The following is a 23,343-nucleotide window of genomic DNA, read 5'->3' as shown; positions in this document are numbered from 1 at the left end:
ACCGATTAAGATAACATTTTGTACACACGTTTAGTTTGGATGACACTGCATTATTATAATAAGCTAAAACATCACCTGATGGTGCACCCAGGAATGGATCACGACGAGGGAACAATAAAAGCTTGTGTCAATAATGTCATATTTGTAAAAAACAGAGGGATTGACAATTTCACAGTAAAGGCTTTTTATTACAGAGGTATCTAAAAGTAAAAAACATCGTATCGTGAACAGTTAATTTTCTTTTATATATTTTTTATTCAAAGCTATTTTAAATTTAACTAACTTCTTACTAACAAACTTAAACGACTACCTACTTGTACTGATTAACATGATTTGAAATAATTATTAAAATTTAAATTCAAACATCACTATTAAAATCAATGAATTGCACCGGTTAAACTTTAACGTAAAGTAGGCCAAACGTCAGCGTGAGTTTAAACTCAACGTCAAAGTTGACTGGTGCAACTCACTCTAAGTTTCAGTTAGCGACTATTACTACCAAATTTCAACGGATTTTCGATTCATTGGATTCCATAAATTCAACTGTATCCTGAGGTCCGAAGTTGTTATTTTATAGTAATAGGGGTTGGACTACCCTAGAGTAGCTTAAAGGTACAGCGTGAACGACGGGGGAGTGAACCACTGGTACGGGGACTTGTCGCAGCGAGACTAGTGGCGAGCCATGGACGACACTGTTTGAGTAGCTGGAGTAGCTCGTGACCGCGGGGGAGACCACTGAAGACACTACTGCGGGAGACACCAGCGCTGGTGCAGAGTAGGCCAAGACAGCGCCGGGGGAGGGGGCGGGGGCGGCCGCGCTCGCAGCCACCAGGGCGAAGAGAATTACCTGAAATTAAATACATTTTTAAAGATATTTGCAGAACATTTTTTTAATTAAATACCTCGAGGTAAGCTTTAAAACTACCTGCTTCTCAGCTCGCGGCCCCTCCGGAGTAGATGAGACAAAACTACATTGATCATCATTTTGATTTTTTGTCTCATAGTCTTGGGCAGACTATAGAGAATCACGAGCATTATAAAATACCTAGCCGATTTGATTATTTGTTCATTAGCACATTGCCATCTGATATCGGCCATTAGTCAATTTGCGCGGGCATTTCTTAGATCCGAGTAAACAACCTGTCCATAATATCTATATGCAATCCCGTCTGATGGAACTGGTGGGAATTAAAAAGTAACATAAGATGGAGATATCGACCCAAAATGTGTTCTTAAAATTATTTGATTTTATTGTTGTCTATGAACAAGAGGCAGTTATTTCCTTCAAACAGAATATCTGGATTTTTAAAATGCAGTGAACATTTATTATGACAAAAGTGTAATTAAGAGCGTAGTATCCGCTACGGGATCGGTCAACGAACCCATTTCGTAATTAGATAGAACCATTTCGCTCCTTTCCAGAACATAGACTGCCCTGCCTGAACACCTTTCGCGATATTCAATAAAAAAGAAATAAGGTTATAACCTTATTTCTTAATGGCTTAAAATTTTCACAATGCTTTTAGAATTTGCATACATTTTCAATTAAATAGGTTTTATACGATCTTACACAATTAGAAAGAGATTGTACTTGGGGTGTAACCTTAAAAATTAATACATAGGGTAGGTTATCTAGTGGCGTAAAATAACAACTTTCTAAAATTGTATTTAGAATAGTGCCAGTCCAGTCAAAAAGTTTTTGAGAATTTTAGTTTAGTGTACTATTCTAAATACAAATTTAGAAAGTTGTTATTTTTACGCCACTAAACTAGATAACCTACCCTATGTATTAATATTTAAGGTTACACCCCAAGTTCACTACGCTACGGCCAGTAACTCATATATTATTTTTTATTCTTTTTTGTTGACGAACGAATGAATGCACACTCCGTTTTGAATTCCATTCCATTAATTTGTATTGCTATTTGTAGTGCTGCTACATACAAATATCAACTCAAGTCAATCCTCGCCATTACCCAACCCGACCCGAAGCCCGCGTAAAATTGAACCTTTTAGTTTTGAAAACTCCTTGAAATAGCTTAATAACTTAATAAAATAACGTTATACTTCTGAATAAAATCTAATAATCAAACCTTGGGTAACCTACTACCTTTTACCCTTTCAATTACTTAATTGGCAGTATATTAAACATTTACAGGCGTGCACAATTCTGTCTGAAAGTTCTTTTATTAAATTTATATTTACTTTATTTATTTTTTGCATTGAGACCATAGAAGTAAGTAGTATCTACCTAAATAATATGTCAAATAATATGAATGATATTAAAATGTCTAAAAACTTAATATCTATAATAATGTGTAATCAAGAATGATATCCTTGCTACATGTTATGTCCGACTAAATAGTACTTTACCAAATAAAAAACAAAAATTGAAACGTCTAAATTCATAGACGAAAAAAATAGGTTCTTTGAAATATTTATGAGTAAAACATACATACCAGTTTGTACATGTTGGTGATGTAGGGAATATTGTCTAACGAGTTGGCGTCACTACAAATATCCGCTGACTAATGGCCACATTTTTTCGGTCACATCTTATATACAGGCTGGACAATACCATCTGACTGTCAAACGAGATGGGTAACCAGCACTATAAATAAACAATAACACGCAACTAAACTGGTTCAATAAGGCAGTTAATCTCCTAACTGCTACCATCGATATTTGTTGATAAGAACGTGTTTTTTTTTAATATATTTAAATAATTTTGTGTTTAGGTACTTCCTTTGATAGCACCACGGCCCAAAATTAGTAGGGCTTCTTACAAATATATATAATATGCAATTCTTATGGGATTTGAACCCAAATTATCTTATAGTAATCGGTGACCTACGGCTATTACTAGAAAATTACTTAAATCATGCAAACTTTTTCGTTACAATAGGCTTAGTTTAGAATCGTAGATCACAACGGTCAACGACCCGGTCCCCAATTTCCCAACTCAATAATTTAAAAGGAAAAAGGAGCATCTGCCTGCGATATTTGATTACTTTCAAAGGTCCAAGATCGCGAGCACGCTGGAACTTAAATAATTTTAACCCTAGTTTATTCCGGTTTAATCTGGTTTTCCACTTGTTGTGAGATGTGGCAGTAGGAATCCTGCCTATGTATAGATAAGCCCTAATTTCATCATCTTATAGATTACTAAAATGTTTCCTATAGGTACATTGCTCCAGGAGTCGGGACATTAAAAATGGTGACGATGATTACACCTATGGAAACTTCAGAAATCAACACATAGAACGCTAATCAATAGATGGACCACGAAGGCAGATGAATGCATGCATAATAAAGTAAAAAGATTCTGTCTAATACGGGCTACAGGTACACTATCGGCAAACAGTTCGCTGTTCGACGTACATTGCTGGATTATTCTTGCGGTAATAAAAAGCTCACATACAAACTACGCAATGTACGTTTATTTGCATCGCTGTCTGTCCGAGTTCGGCAATAGTGTATAGCAGGCATTACAAATACAGACATCTCATTTACATAGTCCTCGCAGGCGAAATATTTTTAAAGAAACGAAAGATGAGTAAAATCCTTGATTAAATTTAGATTCTATCGAAGTTACAACAGGGCAATGGACCACCCTGGGTCCGTTGCTCCGACTTGACTGAATTCGTTTATTTCTTTCCTTTCATGTTTATTAAATTAGCTACATCGATCGAAATAATATTACAGATGACTGGATATATTGTAACTTTTTAATGATACGATTACCCTACCTTAAAGGAAATAAAACATTTTGAAGTCTTCTTTCTTTCTCAAGACAAATATTCTCCAATCGCCTGATAGACTTTCATGAACATTAGGTATCCAAATCAATCTGTGGACTTGACGCCAAAAAAGAAAAGATTCGTACTTGTACGTACGTACTTAAAACGTGCTTGTAATTGAACAATCATTCGATTCCGAAAAATATTATGTTAACATAAAATTCGTATTACTTTTTTTGCCTACTTTTGCGTGAAGTTACACGCGTAAAGGTACATAGTGTACGGCTGTTGTATGTCTTTTTGTAACAAAAAATCTACCAGGTACTTTTTGGGAGTCATTTGTTCTCACCAAAAATAATTTCTTTTTCTTAAACAAGCTACGTAGGCAGGCAAGCGTAGGACAGAATTACGTGATCTTCTTTGTACAAAGGAAAATAACGTAATTGATTTATTTACGGCATAATACGAGGCATTTTGGGACATTCGAAAAGTGAGGCATAGTTACAATCACTGTCTCGGGCACGGAGATATAAACGTACGTTTTGGGACCTAATCCCATTTTAATTGTGATTTGTCAATTTACCTAATTAAGTAGGTCTGTTTTTTCAAATCATCAAAACGTTTAATTAACCTACTAATCAAGGTATAGAAAAAACTAAAATAAAATTCCATGGTACGTTGTGCTTTTTTAAGATTGGTAAAACCTCCGTTTATAAAATACAAGCTGCACCCTGGGGCTTTGCTTCGGTGGAAATATCAGGATGACCAGTATTTAAAAAAATAGGTATATGTATTGAACAAGCCGGTGAGCAGATCGTAGACATAGTGTTTCCAACCCAAAAATATAGTTATTGCCATATGTGTAGTACACATTTATAGGAAATTTAAAATATATACGGAATAGAAAGAACCACGGAAATAAACAAGTACCTAGGTAACTAGGAAGCGAAACGGAAAACGTGCCAAATCATCCCATTAATACCACCATAAAAATTATAGCATATCTATCGTCGTCATGATTGTTAGGAAACGGATGTTATAGAAACAAGTTTTTATTCTACAAACGTGTTTCTAAAATAAATAATACATTCAATCTTTATTGTTCTAAGCACAATTTTACAGATTATCCTTTAAACTAAGCTGCATTCGATATTCTTTTTCTATTTTTTTATTAGGGCTTTATTACAATATGTTCAAAATACCGTAATTTATTACCTATTTATGTAAAAAATAATGTCTTCAATCGTTGGGCGTTGTCCCTTGGTTTCAAAATGTCCCTTCCCCAAAACATTTTGAAAGTAATGGGCATGTAGGAAAGAGAGATTGCGAACCACACCGTTTTTATTTCCTTTTAAAAAAATATAAATAAATAATTTTATAATTTTATATTGACAGATATAAGAGCAAATGAAAACAAGATTCTTCAAATCTAATCGAAATCATGTAAGCTTTATCTTTCAAATTCAATCGCGTGTTATAATTATTTCGACTGAACTGCAACGCTTAGGTATGAGGAAATGTCTTATCGATTCTTTAATTAAAATTAATGAAGCAATAGCGAATAATGCGTACTTGAATATTATGACGAGATTACAAGATGTTCATTATTGTTATGACTAATTTTGTGGTCTCCTGTGGATCCATAATGAGAAGATGGAAATTATATCGGTTTGAAAAATATTTATCTAATCTAATAAACTAGGGTTAACAACGATAAATATATTATAAAATATTTGTCCTTGTTAACTCCATAACATAATAAAATTTACTGTTGGAAATAGCAACATTTTAGTATAGTCTATGTTTGCCTACGTTTGTCTTTGATTATGTTTCCCGCGTGCTCTCTCTTTCTCGCTCTCTCCCCCTCTTTTTCTGGACGAATACACGTATTTCATCACCTCCGGAACTTTTAAATCATCAGCCCTATTAAATACAGTCCAAATATTATTTTCATCCATGAACACAGGCATGTTTTTCATATTAAACCATAATATGCTACACATTGTTGGTAATATCTTGTAATGCTCATCTCTACTTAGGCGCCGAAAACTTTCGTTATTCAAGGCGAAGGTCGTTGCCCTTACGATGTTTGATTGATGTGCTACAATATAGTAAGACTACAGAAGAATAACTCATTCATAGTATCAGAAATACTTCATTGCATCGTACCTACGCGATTTAATTCCATTCAAACCGGAAAAATTACGTCATCATACGACGAATTTCGTTGAGATGAATAAGTTCAACAATGGGAATTGCTGGTGTTATCGACAAAGTTCGCATTGAATCGATGAATGCTTAGCTAAAAATAGGTAGGTTGTGGATTTGTAAAGTTCATAGGTTATACATTATATAAGAAATTTAAAGCCTTTTTACCAGGCAGTGAGTAGAAAAATCCCTAAGCCATTTAAAAATTTTATAAATATTTTGGGATAATATCCAAGATTATTTTATAGCTTTCCAATTTTAGACTAATTTTAGATTAACAGAGCATAAACCAAAGGCCAAAACATAAAATTGCATAATGAAATTACACGGCTGTTGCCCGTATGTAATTAACATATATTCGCACGTTTTCAAGTTTACTCAAAGTAATCGATGAGTTCCTCAGTGCATAATCATAACTTTAGGGTTAAATATTTCATTATGTTATGTGCATATTGTATACTCATAGGTACAGTAGTAATAACTTATCCTCAACCGCACAACGCTTTTTAGTTATATTAATTTCACTAGCAGCATAGCAGTAGGTTTTTCCAGGATATAAAGTAACCTAATCATTCTAATTTGATTGAGTAAATAATACGCAGAGGTAACAAACAAATAAACCAACTCATTTTTGTTTTTATAATATTAGTTAGGATTAGGATACAAGCCGACATTTAATTTTGCTAATGTTTATGTATTCAATAGATGTGTTCTTTCAAAAGGATTTATTCGAGCAGTTTGGGAATTCTGACCCATAAAACTCTGACTCATTTCTAAAGTAAAAAACCTCGCAGTTTATTTTATTAAACAATTTATTTAAAAAATCGATTGAAAGTTCTACATAGGGAAGCGATTTGCCCTGATCACTGAATGAAAGCAGTAGGTGGTATGAATATATTTTGAAATTCGACTGCATCGATATTCCGATCGAATCATGGATCGATGAACAAGATCATAAAACGACATATCTGGCCGTTTTTGTGCACCGGCTCGCTGCAGTTAGTTTACTAGATCAAGGCGACCGAGCTCAGACCAACACGGATAGGTACAAGTTGTCACTTCCCCCACATCGCTTTTGTATAGTACCTAATTGTACTGCCTTGATTAATAATTTTAACAACGAAATCAAACTTTGTATTCAAATGAAGAGGGTATCTTACTCTTGAATTATGAATTCAAGCCCGTAAATCAAGTATGCTAAGTTTTGAAATAGGTTTTCACATTTATTTTCTGGGAGTCAAATTTTGGAATACTAGGATTAGAAGGAGGTAAGAGGTAAGGAGATGTCTTTGCCTTCAGTTGACCTGAATAAAAGTCACTAAGTTGTAGCTACATTGCTGATATTAATAACAATTGAGTACCTGGTTATATTTCTGCGATTTTCCTATATAATTATTCTCATTCTTATATTTCTAGAGAAATGTTTCCCATCTAATGAACCGTGTGTCACTATTGCATATACAACAATATCTAACTAAACAAAACAACAAATTGCCCGTTTGCGGTTACTTGCTGCAAAGTTGAACGGCTGTGGGATAAAGATCTCGGTAGATTATAATTTCGTGTAAACTGGGTTAACATTATGATAATTATACCATAGCAAACGCAATTGTCACATAAACATCCAGCCTCAACAATTATTGAGATTGTGACCATGACAGTATTTTTCTTAAACGTAACGTTACAGTTAAGTAATTTTATGTATAACAAAGAAGTGCAAGATCTATCAATGTATCACAGAATTATAGTACTCTGTAATCGAAGCAATGTATCAGTAAAAGCTTTCTGGAATAGATATAACGATTACCTATTATTTAGTTTGGATAAAAATATTGCATAACGGCTTTCGACGAGGGAACTCCTCAACGGTTTACTGCACGGATATGATTATTTTGTTACGCATTGAATGCAATAATATCTCTCTGACAACAATAAAATCTTGTATTAAAAATGTAATTTGCAGACAGATAGTACTTACTTTGTGCGCTAATATAGTTAATACGCAAATATGCAAAATAATATATTACTTACTTTTTTTATTAAATTATATCGAATTTGTTGCGCCACGTCATCATTTCAGCGGTATTGTCTTGCCTGTGAAGCAAGTTGTACATAGCTATCAGATCGGCCCAGTTTACTGAATGCCTTGTCTGTTGCGCCCCCGCAAGTGCCACCATTTAGACATGAGCAAACGGAACATCCATACACAATGCAGCATAACCACAATAAGATGTTATCACTTAGGTATTTACTGGATCTTGCCAAAGCTCCCCTCTGACCAACATGTGTCTCTTCAGCGATAACGTCAAGACTTTATATATTTTTGCTTTACCTGTAGGTACATGTATTTTTAGTTAAAAAAACACATTTTTGTACACATCTTCCTAATTTTCACACTTGCTTTCGAAGCCTTATACCTATATTAAGGGTGGGTTGCATCGTCAACTTTGAAATTAACTTTAACGTGCATACGCCATTTTGTCTAAACGTTAGCGGCGTGCCGATTATAATCAAGGTCAAATTTGACAGTACAACTTACCCTCAGATAAGTACTTTGAAATAAATTTTAACGTACTTGGGTTGTGTACTACTTTAAATTGTAATTAAAATCGCGAACTCTGAAATTCTGCATAAGGAAACTTTTATTAATGTGGTGGTGGTGGTTTATTAGTATTCGCGCCGAAAGAAATCCCACATAGGTGGTGAGCAGTCAAGCTGTAATCGACTATAAAAACGGTTTAAAAAAGTTTATCGAGACAAAACATGCTGGCAACTTGGTGAATTCTTTCAAAAACAAATGATATCGGATTAGATTTTTTGAATAGGATACCAAGATAGAGAAAACTGATAGAATCAAAACCACGTGCACAAACAAGTACAATGTTAAGCATGACGTAATCTTAGTTCTACTTGCATCAGGGATATAAGTTATCTATTGCACCATTACTAACTAGGAACAGGATGTAAAAGTTACTAAATATTTTTGTTGCGTTCAGTTTATATTAGAGGTATAAGCAATTAATATACCTACTTAATATATTTATAGATATTTAAATACTGTGCAACATGCCAAAAAGACAAAATCGACATACAAAAGACATGTCCATATCCTAAAGATCGCCGTCACGCATTTTACATTAAAACTTTGGGTAATTTCGACATATTTGAAGTAACTACAGTAATTTCGTTGCCATATCAAGTTTGATTACTCCCACTTAGTCTCCTGGTGATGTGTTTCTAGCTGGATGTATTAAATTTAAGAAAATTTAAAAAATGTCGCGTACAGTGAGCTTTAAAAGGAACTTTCTCCCGCGTACTCTGAGAGTGTGGAATGAGCTCCCTGCCGTTGTTTTCCCCGGGGACTACTACATGGAGTTCTTCAGAAAGGGCGTGAAAATATTTATTTAGGACCGACAACGAGCGTGTACATACCTGGTGTTGCAGGCATCCATAGGCTGTTGTGACCACTTCCCATCAGGTGGGCCGCTTATTAGCTTGCTCAGTAGTATAAAAAAACCGTGATCACTAAAATCTTGTTGTAAATTGTAACCACTTTTAGTAAAATAAAAAGTGTATACAACTTATAAATCCTCTGTAAATGTATCATAATCTTATGTGGTGTTTTTTTTAGTTTTCGTTTTAAATTAAAACAAATTGATAAAAATGCTATGATGGTGGTAGTGAGCGGATCGGCTCAGCCAGACTCAAATAAATTAATACTTACAGTAGCCATGAGTTTAAATAAAAAAAATATTGTATATCCCAATGCATTTGATCGACAATATTAAATAATGAATTTAATTGTTAAAGTATATGACAATGGCCTACAGGATTTTATGCTTATTTATTAGGACTACTATACTTATTATTGCAATAAATCTAACCAGTAATCGTATTCATTGAACTGTTGCATGTCGAATTCCTTGGGCGCCGACCTTGTTTATAGGGTCATAAATGTAGTATTGATCAATAGGTACCTCTTACTACCAATCTGCTGCAAATTCAAATATGATGTGAACAAACCCCCTTTAAATCTTTATTTACTGAAAGCTAATTGTAACCAGTGTCTGTTCGCGCAGAGGCCTGAATATAGGTTGTAGAATGTATAGAATTTATTCTTTGGACAATGGTGCGTACAAGATGTAAGTTAGTATAAGATGGCGAACGACGGAAGTCCGTCGCGCAACAGTGTCTCAGAAAAGTAATGCAGAAATTTAATTTGCCGACGATTCTTAGTAAATTCGCTAAAGCTGATATTCTATTATGTGACGATTAAGATCATGTTGATTCGGGATAATACCTAACAATTTTGTGAAATGCTGCACGTTGTTAGTTATATTTGTGAAGGTTCATCGAACTAGTGCCGATGGCCCGCCGAAGCCCTTCCGAAACCTATCGCCGCCAATCATAGCTCAAAAAACTGTTCTATATTTAATTTGAATTGAATTGTTTAACAGTTGGGTCACATTGTTGTTGAAGCAATCTGTGCAGCAAGCGGCGTCCTCCTCCGTCCACCTACAAAATAAACAAAAGTTTCCTGTGACTTATGTAGTACTTCAGATAATATGTACAGTAATATGAACTAAGTACGTTGTTATTAATTTCAAAGTTTTACACCCGTTTTCATTAATTAAGTTTTAATATTTTACGGGCTGTTAATTGTAGACAAAGAGCGCTAAAACGGTACTAAACGGATTACATAAATTGATTAATCTACCAATTATAATGAGCAGTGTAGACTGTCCTACGTAGAAGGTTTTTTACTGATTATTTTCAACTAGCTTATAAGTTTTGAGACCATTCTAGAAAACAGCTATCATCTGTAAAGGCAAAAATGAATTAATTTGAATGTATCTGACCTGACCCGTATTGCGGTCACCAATGGTCGGTCAGCCCTTTCTCAAACTGACTAGGGAACGTTACATTGTGGTTGCAACGTTATTTTTCAATATTTATGACGGTGAGAGCAACCTTGGAATAATATTAAAGTAATAGACACTTGGATATCATTCGCAGACTTCACTATTCCTTTTATTTTATGGAAATGTTCACATTTATCATTGTATTATAAAATTGTGTACGAGTCAAATGGCACTGTTATTATGTGCAATTTTAATAAAATGGCACATAAATAAATATAAATATATTACGACTGTCAAATGACGTTGAAAAAAAATTTGGAAAGATTATTAACCGTTCGACGTAATTTCTGAATAAATTCTTCGATTCTGAGCCAGCTGGAAGCTACTTTATTCTTGAGTGACAATGGATTTTTTCATCCCGAAATACGCACGGGAGTGAAGCCTTGGAACGCAACTAGTATGACACATTATGTTTGGGTTTAATTTATTGGATTAGTACCTCCTTTGATACACAGAAATAGTAATTCCTTATCCCGTCAGAATATTATAAGTCTCGTGGCAATGCACACTTATACCGTAAAAAGTTTTTTAGTTTATTTGGGACAATTAAGAACAGTACAATTTACATCTTCTCTACAATGAAATGACTATAGGTATACCCTAACTCACATACAAACCCTAACACTATATGCCTTAGTATACGCCTTAATACACTCTACAAGCTCTAACTTCACGAACACGTTTGTGAGTTTGTAGAGCTGGCTTCGACGTTTCGTTTCTACTGGACAAGAATTTTACTCTTACACTTAACTAGACTAAACCTAACCGCATCCAATTTAAATACGTCTATACATACAGTACCAAAATCCTAGCCGTCTTGGACACAGAGAGGGAACTAGCTAAGATATTAGTAAAATAATTCCTAGTGGTCGAGGTCTGTCTCTTTCTTTGTGCGCTGCGCATGCGCAAGGCCTGTCCATTCACAAAGAGACGTTTTAAGATCTTTTTTATATATAACCTTAAAATATTTATTTTATGGTTAAGGTATAACAAGCCCGGTAACTTAGAATTATGGCAAATTTATTCGTTTTTTCAGGTTTTATATCAAGATCTTGTGTGCAAGATGACAAACATACAGTATAAGCATTTTATATACACATATAACCAGGTTATAATATATAGGACTTCCAGTAACCTGAAATTCCCACAGAAGAAAAGTATTGGAACACAGCTATATATGAATTCTTAGATCATTTATAATTTATGAATTAGATTTTGGAAATCTTTTCATCATTATTTTGTAGAAGATAATGTCGAATAAATCAAGTATCCTTTTGAAGTTTTAACATTGGATCATCTTGGAAACGATTAACATTATTTTCAAACTAGCCATTCGCCCCGACTTCGCTTGCGTAAAACCATAATAAAAAGTAGCTTATGTCACTCGGTTTCGCCTCTCTGTGCCAAAATTCTTTTAAATCGGCTCAGTCGGTTTTGAGTTTATTCATTTCCAAACAAAAATACAAATATTTTCTCTTTATAATATTAGTATGGATTGAGCAACAAGGGCGGGTGGCGCAGCCTATAAGGCGCTGACTACTACTAAGCAGTCGTTGCGCACTACATACTCTGGCCACCAAATTCTTTCGCTCTGACCGCCACATACGCACCGAGGTCACTCGTTATATTGACAACTGACATTGTTCTAACAAAATATGATTACGAACTGAAATCACCTTACCTTTTAATTATGTCCGGTCAGTATAAATACCGTGGAGGGCCAGTCAAAATTATCAGTCGACCGTGTGCGGTTTGAAGTGATCTAGTTCGTCAGTTAACACAGACCACGTTCACAATGAAATCGATGGTGGTGTTGTTCGCTCTGGCCTCCGTGGCTTGCGGCTCCTACTTGCCGCTGGCGCAGCCCCCGCACCACCCCGCGTTGGTGCTGGACCCGCACGGCCGTCCTCTGGACACCGCTGAGGTCATCAACGCTCGTGCTATCCACCTGCAAGCTAAGGCTCTGGAAGGACACTACGCTCCCGCCGTCGTCGCTCCAGTGGCTCACTCCGTGGTAGCCGCTCCCGCTTTGGTTGCGGCTCCCGCTTTGGTTGCCGCCCCCGCTGCCGTCTCCCACCAGTCCCGCGTCGATGTCCGCTCCAGCCCCGCCGTGGTGTCTCACGCCGTCGCCGCCCCCGTCCTCGCTCACTCCGTCTTGGGCCACTCAGCTTACGGACTCGGTCTCGGTCGTGGATACGGACACTTGCTGAAGAAACGCTCCCTGGGCCACTATGCCTACAGCGCTCCTCTCGTCGCTCCCTCTGCTGTGTCCCACCAATCCCGCGTCGATGTCATCTCTAGCCCCGCTGTGGTGTCTCACGCCGTTGCCGCCCCAGTTGTGCACCAAGCCGTCGCCCCCGTGGTCGCTGTGGCCCCATCCGCCGTGTCCCACCAATCCCGCGTCGACGTCCGCAGCAGCCCAGCTGTCGTGTCCCACAGTGTGGTCGCCCCCGTCGCCCACAGCGTGTACGCCGCTGCGCCTCTTGCCCACAGCCTATATGGCGCCGCCCCCTTAGCGCACAGCGTCTACGGTGCTTCCCCCCTGGCGCATTCTGGATATGGCTACCACTCCAGCCCCCTAGTCCATGCTTGGTGAAGAGCGAAACTGACGAACCTAAGAATAATGTTTAAGAGAAAAAAAAAACAAAAAAAAGTAATTTATAAATAAATGAATTTATATAATACATTTCATTATTTTATTGAGATAAGGTATGCATTCATGAATAAATTAAAAATTGAAATAGATTGATAGAGTAACAAATATTTATCACGATAAAAAGAAGTCAGGAAGACTGTCCTATTCTGTTTGGGTACCTACCCCGTTTATATAGGTAAATAGTCTACTTGCTAAAAAAAAGTATACAATCTTGATATGTGTTATTTAAAAATAAGGTATTTTTAATAGCATTATTTTCTATGTAATTAAATGTGCAAGACAATCATTTTTAAATCAATAGTAACAAATCACTAACAAATGTACAATATAGTTGTGTAAATATCAAGTTGTTATTACTCATTTTGAATGCCGGAACATCTGATACGGCATTATATTATAAAACAAGTAAACTATATGTATACGACAAACGAAAATGCAGAAACTGTTCAGCCTGATAAACATTTTCTGATAACCTATAAAAATCGAAAATATTAACTCAGATTAGCTGTATGTGTATAGCATAAATGGAAATAGATTGTATTTACAATCCGATGAAATTATCATCAGTTCAACAGCATCAGTTTCAATAATAAAAGAACATGACAATATACCTACACTTATATTTACTTAAATAGGAACACAAACAAATCTGATATAACACCCTTAAATGTATATTTTTAGAAACGAACATTTCAGAAATCAGTATTTAAAACTTTTGCAGTCAATACTTTTGATTTGCTATTCTTTTTTCGAATTTTCTCGAATTGCGTGACATAAATACATTTTCATTCGCAGAATTCAAGCAGAGAATCGTTGAAAGTTGAAACAAACCTGTCGTATTTCTTTTTCTTTTATTTTTCAATGTCTCCTGTATTTATTTTTTTCAAGAAAAACATCTCGAGAAGAAAAAATCATTCGATTGTTTCGAAAAAAATACGTCTTCTTCAATTGTTCGATAAAATTACGATCGACGATGACGAAAGTTTACATAATTTTCTCCAATACACATGAAAAATGTTAAATTACCTACCATAGGTAATATAACACGAATTTTCGGTGAAATTTTGGGGAGTAGTATACATATAGTCTGGAAGCAGTGGCCTCTATACTACAAATTGATATTGCTGTCGTTTCCTTATGCGAGCTAATCCAAATGATTGGATTGCACGTAATAGGCACCATAAAAAATAATACAATTTTATTTTTAGCAAATATGCGGAAGATATAGCAACCGCATTATATTGATTTGATATCAGCAATTTTTCCTGCAATATGGTGATGTTATGAAATAAAATACTATGTATATCTTTATAAGGTTTCAAAGTAGGAAGGTATCCTTACATTTTCGCTTTCTGTCTATATGTACGCAGTTAAGCTCATTAGTTTTAGAAAGTCGTAATTTAGCATCTATACACAATATACAATAATCGCGCCAACAAAGTAATGCAAAATCTAGAAGACTACCAAAAATTTTTAGGTCACTGTAACCCCGTGCGCCTAAAATGGAGATGATTATTTCCTCCCGTTATCCCGAATCATACGTTATCATTTATAGCATTTATTGATAGATTACGAAGACCATTTCTGGTTCCGTTTGCGAATTACTTATTTTACTCAAAAGATAAAATTAATTTTAGTAGATGTTCTCCCTTAACTTGGTAAACGGTGGCGGGTGGAGACGTTAAAAATCAGGATTGTATAATAATAGTTAATATGGTGGATTTAAATACGATAATTTCTAAATATCTATTTAAATGGGAAAAATATTCGTAGTTACTATTCTAAAAAATGTTCAGTCATAATCGTTGATTTTATAAAAGTGGTGAGTATAATCTTTTAAGGCATCTTAGGAACATAAAAACCACTTTGACATTTACACTACATTGCCATTTTTGCTATTTTTTATATCATTTTCATACAAACATTATTCGTAGATCCTTCAATAGGCCCAATTGGAAAAAGGTTGTAAATAAAAATCAGAAATGTTAAATTTGTTACTTAATTTAATAATTTGTCTATTCATTTTAATATTACCTATTAAAACGAAAACTACATCGTTTATCGAATCGAGTTTTCGCTTCACCAGTGGGAGGCATGAAGGAGACCAGCTTGGGATAAATGCGCGGCTGACGCGGACCACACGGCGGAGGGAGCGAGAGGAGCGGAGTAGCTGACCGGGGCCACCTGAGCCACGGCCAGGGGAGCAGCGTGAGTGAGCACTGGAGCCACCACGGAGTGGGACACCACAGCGGGCTTCTGAATGACATCCACGCGAGACTGGTGTGAGATGGCTGAAGGTACGATGAGAGGCGCTGCGTATGCGATATGAGCCAGGGATCGCTTTTTTAAGAGATGACCGTTCAGGCTGGAGCCCCAGACTGAAGCGCTAAGCAGCGAGTGTGCGGACAGGGGAGCGGCAACCGCTGAATGACCCAATGCATAGTTGGGGCTGGCAACAGTGGAAACCACTGGGGCGATGACGGAGTGAGACACTATGGAAGGTTTCTCAATGATATCCACGCGAGATTGATGGGAGACGGCAGAGGACGCGATGACTGGAGCAGCGTAGGCGATGTAATCCAGAGAACGCTTCTTCAGCAGGTGTCCGTGTCCAGCAAGACCTTGAGCCAAGAGGGGAGAGTAGGCAGAGTGGGCAAGGACGGGACTGGCAACGGCGTGGGAAACCACAGCGGGGCTGGATTGAATGTCGACGCGAGATTGGTGAGACACCGCAGCGGGCGCGGCGACCACTGCAGGGGCAACCACGGAACGTGCTACCGGGGCGATCACAGAGTGAGCCAGAGGAGCTACCACGGAGTGAGTCAGGGGAGCATAGTATCCTTCCAGAGCCTTAGCTTGCAGGTGGATAGCACGAGCGTTGATGACCTCAGCGGTGTCCAGAGGATGGCCGTGGGGGTCCAGCACCAACGCGGCGTGGTGCGGAGGCTGCGCCAGTGGCAAGTAGGAGCCGCAAGCCACGGAAGCCAGAGTGAACAACACCACCATCGATTTCATTGTGAACGTGGTCTGTGTTGAGATTCGATGAACTACAAGATCACTTCAAACCGTGCGACGGCCGACTGATACAGTACAAAAATTATTCGCGCTTTTTATACTGACAACAACGATCAAATAATTACAGATTTATTTATTATACCAGCTCAAATATTTGTGAACTCACAATGTCAAGAGTCATATGAAAGCAGCTTACCTTGCACATGTCTAGGGCCATTTACGTCATAATTAAGTCAAGTACTTTTACTTCGATAAGGAAAATGTATAGGGCATATGTATAGGTGGCATTTACGATAATTGGGTTTAGTAAAATTTTACATGAAAATTTTCATCAAATACGGCAAAACACGGATCGTAGCTTTATCAAAAATATTTTACAATTAAATAATAATAGTAGAATTTTATTATTTTTGAAATAGCAGATAATTAGGTACGTAATCATCAAGTATATTTTTTAAGTTACTCCTGCAGATTTATCCAAAAATGATATTACTAGCTTTTGCCCGCGGCTTCACCCGCGTCCTACGTCCTTCTCCATACTTCAAGAAGATTGGTTAAGTAGATAGAGCGTGAAAACAAATAAACAAACTTACTTTCGCATTCATAATATTAAAAAGAGGTTACGAATGTAAACATATACCTTTGAAATAACTTCTTGAGCATTGTTTATATTCCAGAAATGTGGGCATGCAAATGAAAATAATAAAAATTCTGATTCCTAACATTAATTAACTACTTATAGAAAAATAAAAAAGAAGAAGTTGTGCTAATATGTAGTTATAGTTCCCTTTGAACGTTCCCGTTGAACATAACTACATATTAGCACAACCACGGCGTTGGCAAGGACGTTGAATCGTCAGCAACATTAAATAAAAAAGGTTCGAGCTACTATATATATAGTTGTTCAAATATATAGTGTGTTCAAAGCGCGAAAATTTAAAAAATACTCTAATTAGGGAAATAAAAAATTATGTTGTTTGTTCTTGTGAAAAATAATTTAATTCACTTTTTTACAAAATGTTTGTATATAGTCTTATCGGATCGTTATCGTTGTGAAGACGCATATCACCACGTCGAAGTGTACACTGATGGAGCCCAAACGGAGCGAGCTTCGACCACCGGAGCGACCAGCTGCTCGGTCACCACGGCTGGGGAGGACTTGACGTCTACACGGGACTGGTGGGTGACCGCGGAACCTCCCGCGTATACTGTGGCTGCAGGGGCGTACAGAGAGCGTGCCTCAACTACCGGGGCGACAGCGCGAGCGGCCACCACTGGAGAAGCGGCTACAACTGGGGCAGCAGCTACTACAGCTGGAGACGAGTGCACATCCACGCGAGATTGGTGAGAAACAGCTGATCCTGCAGAGTAGAAAGCAGGAGCGGCGTACAAAGCGCGAGCTTCGACAACTGCTGGCTCAGCAACCACGGGCGCGGCCACTGCTGTTGTCACCACAGCCGGAGAACTGTGCACATCCACGCGGGACTGATGCGACACTGCCGATGGCAACGAATAAGCTACAGCATGGCCGATTGATCGTTTCTTCAGAATATGCCCAAAAGCATGCGCCTGGTAGTGCAGCGGCGGCTGGACTAGGAATTGTGGAGCCGCCGCAGCCGCAGCGATCACAGCGAACAACACCACCAACGGACTCATTGCGAGCGAGGTCTGTGTTGGATCCGGATATATTAGGAAGATCACTTCACACCAAACATGGGCGACTGATGCCAGACACAATTTGCTCCTCCTATTTATACAGATGATATAATCTATGCATAGATCAGAGAACAGTATTTGGGCGTCAGGAATACAAAAGTAATCGTCCTTGCGTATTGTCCGAAATGTAATACTTAAAGGTCGCATTTGTAGCCTATTCTTAGTACTTACAGTAGCTAATGCAACGATGACATTTGACAAAGGTAGCCTCTGTTGAGATGTATGATCTGAAAGTAATAATCATATTATGAATTATGATCTAGAAACATTTAGCGTTCAAGGGCAAATAACATCCGTCCCCATAAATTTGTCAAGTTAAAGCTATAATCTTAAATGAGACACCCATGTTTAACTTACCAAAGTACGTAGGTAGTAATTATTTTTTAAATTAAAATTTGCATATCGAGTTTGGCGAGATATTTTCAAACAAAAACTAAGTTTTTTGAAGTATATTTGTCACGTTTAACAATTAATAAAACTGTTACATTGGTTGGACATCCTGCGTTTTATTAAAATAAATACCAGTTATTTCAATAAAAAACGCTAATCATTATTTTTAATAGGCTAATTATCAACATGATTGGATGGACAACTGGCATAGTTAAAAGATTCTTTTTCATATTAGTAAAAATAGTAGTAACTTTTAAAACCAAACTACCAAATACATACGTTGAATTTAAGACCCTAAGTTTTAGACCTAAATTTTATTTTTTTAATTTTGTTGAAAATAAATTCAATATTACAATTTGGGCCTAAAAATACCTCTATTTATTAGAAATAATTAATTTCTGGGAAGTTCATAACCATGTGTTTTGTTTAGCCAACATTTTGAAAAAGATCAAGCATACCGAAATTTCCATTGGAGCGAAGCCGCGGGACATCACTAATATGAATTAATACGGAAGTGTTATTACGCATTAGGTTACATAATATAAATTCCGCCTCGTCTCGCGACTCAAGCACATATGAACTTGTAATCCAGTTCTGGATCATGTGTTACACAACGCAACCTGATTGCATGTCTAACCGGTACAAGTACTTATAGTTGAACTTGAAAGCTTCAGTTAAGTACACAGCGTATTTCGTGCTTTTTATCTCCATCCAACGCATGTCTCCACACATAGAGATAGCGTTTGTGGCATTGACAATCAAAATAAAATATTACCCTTAGCTTTAAAATATAGCTTTTCTTTTCTTTTGCTATGTCAAGTGCAAACTTTATGATATTTTATTATGTAAGTACTTCTTCTTTTTGAGTATGTTATTTTGTCAAATTTTGCTCATGACTGCCTACCAACGTCTGTTATTGCTAAAATAATCTTTTCATGGTGTTGATATAGGTGTATATTTCTTCGTAAAAAATTCGAGTGTCTTGACTTGAGAAACAGTATGGCAAGAAAACAAACCTTTTCCTACAGGACCCTCCTCATTTTTCGAGATGAAATGTCTTTAAGACGTTAACCCGGGATTCCGAGGAATTTTTGATTCATAATTAGTTTTTCAATTATCCTACGGAAACCTGACCATTTACCGGGATGAAATGTATCTAAGTTGTTATGATAAGGTACCTACATACCAAATTTCAAGCAAATCGGTCCAGTAGATTTCGAGTGATGCGCGTTCAGACAGACAGACAAAAATTTCCAAAACTATATTTTCGTCATCTATGTCAGTAACTAAGTATATTCCATGAAGAATTTAAAAAAAAATCCAATGTACAAATTTGGCCTTTCTTCTTTTATTATATGTATTGATGAGAGGACACCGACTTCAGAATCGGGGCTTTTAAAAATTTTTAATTTAGTAAATAAGCTATATCATGTTTTAGTGAACTGACTATACCTACTACAAATATAATTTGAAAGGAATATACTCTAAACTGTGCCTTAATCAGACCTATAGAAAAGCTATTGCTGATTTAATTTCTAAAAAAATGTCGTGATACTGATACAAAGTGAAAAACAAGTCGTACCTGCTTGTATTGATAAATAAATAACGTTATTAAAATTACATCCGTGTTGTGGCCTAATCAGATCCTACTTTGTATTTGCTTCCGTCTGTAAAATAAGAGTGACTCAACCAATCGCTCTTTGTACTAAAAATACTGATTTTAATTTATCATTTTTTTAATCGATGTACCAGTTGCTTTCCTCTCGTTATATTAGAAACAACTCTCTCTCATCTTAGCGTTTTTCCAATTTCTTCCGCGCCATTGAAGAGCAACGGAGCCCAGGGCACGTTTTCAAAGTCAGAAGCATTTATTCAGAAAGTATATAGACCTTCACATGCAGTTTTTCACGATATTTTCTAAACTACATAATATTTAACAAAGTAGGAAACTACTAGCATTTTGATGCTGAAAGAAACTCATTCAAACAATGTTAGTCCATAACATGCCAGGCGGGCTTACCGAGATTATTGGTATATATCATTATTTTATACTTATACTTCTCCTCCACTTCGCATGTCTTCGGCATAGTTTGAGCCAGCCATGCCCCATTGTTCCGTTGCGCTCCGTCGTCCACGTTCACGTCCAATGCCAGATCAACGCAGAACAACATAAAAACGGGCGAGTTTCGACGTACATAATCAAAACCAGTTGTCAGACCATTGGCACGCATATCATCCTTGATATATTGGGTGTGTCCCTTCTGCCAGAATGATTGAAAATTGGTTTTCTGACGTGGTAGTATAGCTCGGTAATATAGCGTGATATTTCTGGAACTATTCCGCGTGTAATAAAACATCATTGCTCAGTCATGCTCTTTGTTTTCTGTAAATTTTGACAGTAACATTCGTTGACGTACGTGAAATCACTATACAATTTCAGCGTTGTCCGTCGACGGATGTCAACGCGACAGGAGGACGACGGAGCTCAACAGAGCAATGGAACATGGCTCATAGTTTATAGCTCTGTAGCAGATTATATTATACGCCACCTGTGAGACACTTTTGGAACTGAACAGACAACCTCAGCGGAACACCATAGCCTTCGTCGGGCAGTTGGTTCACTCAAGCAGACTCTGTTTTATATGCTTGTGTAATGTACTAACTAATAAATGCTTAATACACGAGATGTCATCCGTTTAATTTAGCATAGAATTTACAAAACAGGAATGATTTGTAATTAATGCTTGTAACCCGTTCCCGGTTGCATTCGGACTGTGACGCCTTAAAGCCCAAGGTTAATAAAATTGCCATTTAATTAGGAAGACTTGACTATAATTTTACAACCAACTCCGCCTGACGTTAACCTTCTTTGAGAATGGTATTGTTAAGGCTCTGTGTTCCTTAGTCGTCTCTATATCGAAAGCGACGAAGTCGCGAGATTCTACAAATTTACAAATGATAGGCATATCCTCTACAAAGATTTTTCCGTTACCATTAGTAATAACTTAAAGTAATTTATTTGTTTATTTAAGACAATGTATATCTCTTATGTGTTAGTAAAATTACACAAAAACAATAAAAAATAACAATTATTAATTTGATAATATAAATAAATTTAGTCTTTAAAGTTAATTAAAAACTAATATTGCTCTTACGACTTAGACCTAAGCACCAACTTGACAGGTCACAAATCACATAAACAAGCTGTATTTAGTGCATGGAATTAGTAGGTACTACGTACAACTACTAATTCCATGATTTAGTGTGATTACTGCAATATAAACCCAACATGCTCGGTGCTTTCTCCCAGAAACGGATGTACGTCACAAGTCGCTGATCGGGTGCACTCTACCACGGTTTACACGATTTCCATTTCATTGTGTATATTCTACTTATTGCACTCAGTTTTTAATAAAAAAAACAATAGAGATATAAATTACAAAAACGAGAGTAAAGTTAGCAGCTCAAAGCAACGCGTAGTTTTATTTATCTATTTTTATTTTCACAATGCAATGGTGTTTTATTATAATAATGTATAAATGTATATGTTCAGTTCTGTTCTTATATAATAAATACATATTATACAAAAACAAAATTACAAATCTTTATTAGCATACCTTTTTGCCGCGGGGATTTTCTGAATGGAATACGAATTATAATTTCTGCAATTAAGTGGTAATATCCTTTTCGTGTTTTCCGCAATTCATTTATTAATTTTGACAACGACAAACAATCCATCATTGTCTCCTGAAAGAAAATTAGATTATCCTGCTACATATTCTAACTAATATTATAAATGCGAAAATATGTGAATGTGTGTGTGTATGTTTGTTACTCTTTCACGCAAAATCTGCTGGACGGATGAAATTAAATTAAATTTAGTACACGAATAGAAAATAAACTGGAATAATGCATAGGGTAATTGTGAAATACCCACAGAGTGAGGACCCGGAACGCAGTTAATTCATTAAATATTACCCTGTATAAGGCAACTTATACAGGGAAATTTTTTATACATTGCACAAATTTTCACAACATATTTAGTATATGCAATACAACAACTTCTAAAAATAATCTACTTTCCATAGTCAGATAAGCTAATTAGTATGGGAGAACAAAAACAATTTGTCGGTTTCTTCATTCATTCTTCCACCGCACAAATCATGTGAGCATATTCATATGATTTGTGCGGTGGAAGATGTTAAAGACGTATTATTACTTATAATTGTATGACAAGTTGTGAGACGCATCACATTTCCTGAAACCTAAGACATTGTAATGATGTTACTACACGTTTGTAACGAGCATTAATAAATTCCTATTTAGTGTCAAGCCAAAATTATCATATTTTACCTGGCCTTCAAAAAAAATAATTAGAAACTGAAGAATGAATAATGATTTTTTCATCCTTACGTAAAACCCCAGTGGCGAGGTTGGCAATTGACCCGACTTGGAGTCCTTGAGGGAACGTAGGGAATCCCAAAGTTACGTAGCGAATACAATACGATAAAAGTAGGTCATCGCGCCGATCAGCTCGATTAGCACAATAAAACCATTGAGTTTTGAAAAACTTTGATCAAAACAATTTGCACGTAATTTTCACACGCGATATGTTTTTATATAAATCATATGTGCCTATGTTTTTTTATATTGCATTACAATTGCCTACAAATGAATTGCATATGCACTTAAGTAT

The 23,343-nt window shown here is 36.4% G+C and overlaps 3 protein-coding genes and 1 long non-coding RNA gene across 4 annotated transcripts; 1 reads left to right on the top strand and 3 right to left on the bottom strand.

Annotated features, from left to right (window-relative positions):
* Window positions 1–219: 219 nt before the first annotated feature.
* LOC135309798 (uncharacterized) lies at window positions 220–2,621 on the bottom strand. Its single transcript, XR_010370011.1, has 2 exons — window positions 2,460–2,621; window positions 220–847 (listed from the first exon to the last, which is right to left on the bottom strand). It is a non-coding gene; the product is annotated as an uncharacterized LOC135309798 (long non-coding RNA).
* Window positions 2,622–12,589: 9,968 nt separating this feature from the next.
* LOC128673117 (cuticle protein 65-like) lies at window positions 12,590–13,556 on the top strand. The gene has a single exon (XM_053750746.2). It carries the CDS (start codon window positions 12,666–12,668, stop codon window positions 13,464–13,466), a length of 801 nt encoding a protein of 266 aa, XP_053606721.1. The 5' UTR covers window positions 12,590–12,665; the 3' UTR covers window positions 13,467–13,556.
* Window positions 13,557–15,511: 1,955 nt separating this feature from the next.
* LOC128672897 (uncharacterized) lies at window positions 15,512–16,619 on the bottom strand. The gene has a single exon (XM_053750402.1). It carries the CDS (start codon window positions 16,539–16,541, stop codon window positions 15,606–15,608), a length of 936 nt encoding a protein of 311 aa, XP_053606377.1. The 5' UTR covers window positions 16,542–16,619; the 3' UTR covers window positions 15,512–15,605.
* Window positions 16,620–17,606: 987 nt separating this feature from the next.
* LOC128673254 (cuticle protein 16.5-like) lies at window positions 17,607–18,197 on the bottom strand. The gene has a single exon (XM_053750984.2). It carries the CDS (start codon window positions 18,195–18,197, stop codon window positions 17,607–17,609), a length of 591 nt encoding a protein of 196 aa, XP_053606959.1.
* Window positions 18,198–23,343: the final 5,146 nt, after the last annotated feature.

The sequence above is a fragment of the Plodia interpunctella genome, chromosome 10, assembly GCF_027563975.2.
Source record: "Plodia interpunctella isolate USDA-ARS_2022_Savannah chromosome 10, ilPloInte3.2, whole genome shotgun sequence".
In the NCBI taxonomy this organism is placed as follows: Eukaryota; Metazoa; Arthropoda; class Insecta; order Lepidoptera; family Pyralidae; genus Plodia; species Plodia interpunctella.
The sequence above is the reverse complement of the archived record's forward strand: the minus strand, read 5'-3'. Positions and strand labels throughout refer to the sequence as shown.

Coding starts and splice junctions, on each gene's coding strand:
- LOC128673117 (XM_053750746.2), top strand. CDS start 12,666: ATGAAATCGATGGTGGTGTTGTTCGCTCTGGCCTCCGTGGCTTGCGGC.
- LOC128672897 (XM_053750402.1), bottom strand. CDS start 16,541: ATGAAATCGATGGTGGTGTTGTTCACTCTGGCTTCCGTGGCTTGCGGC.
- LOC128673254 (XM_053750984.2), bottom strand. CDS start 18,197: ATGAGTCCGTTGGTGGTGTTGTTCGCTGTGATCGCTGCGGCTGCGGCG.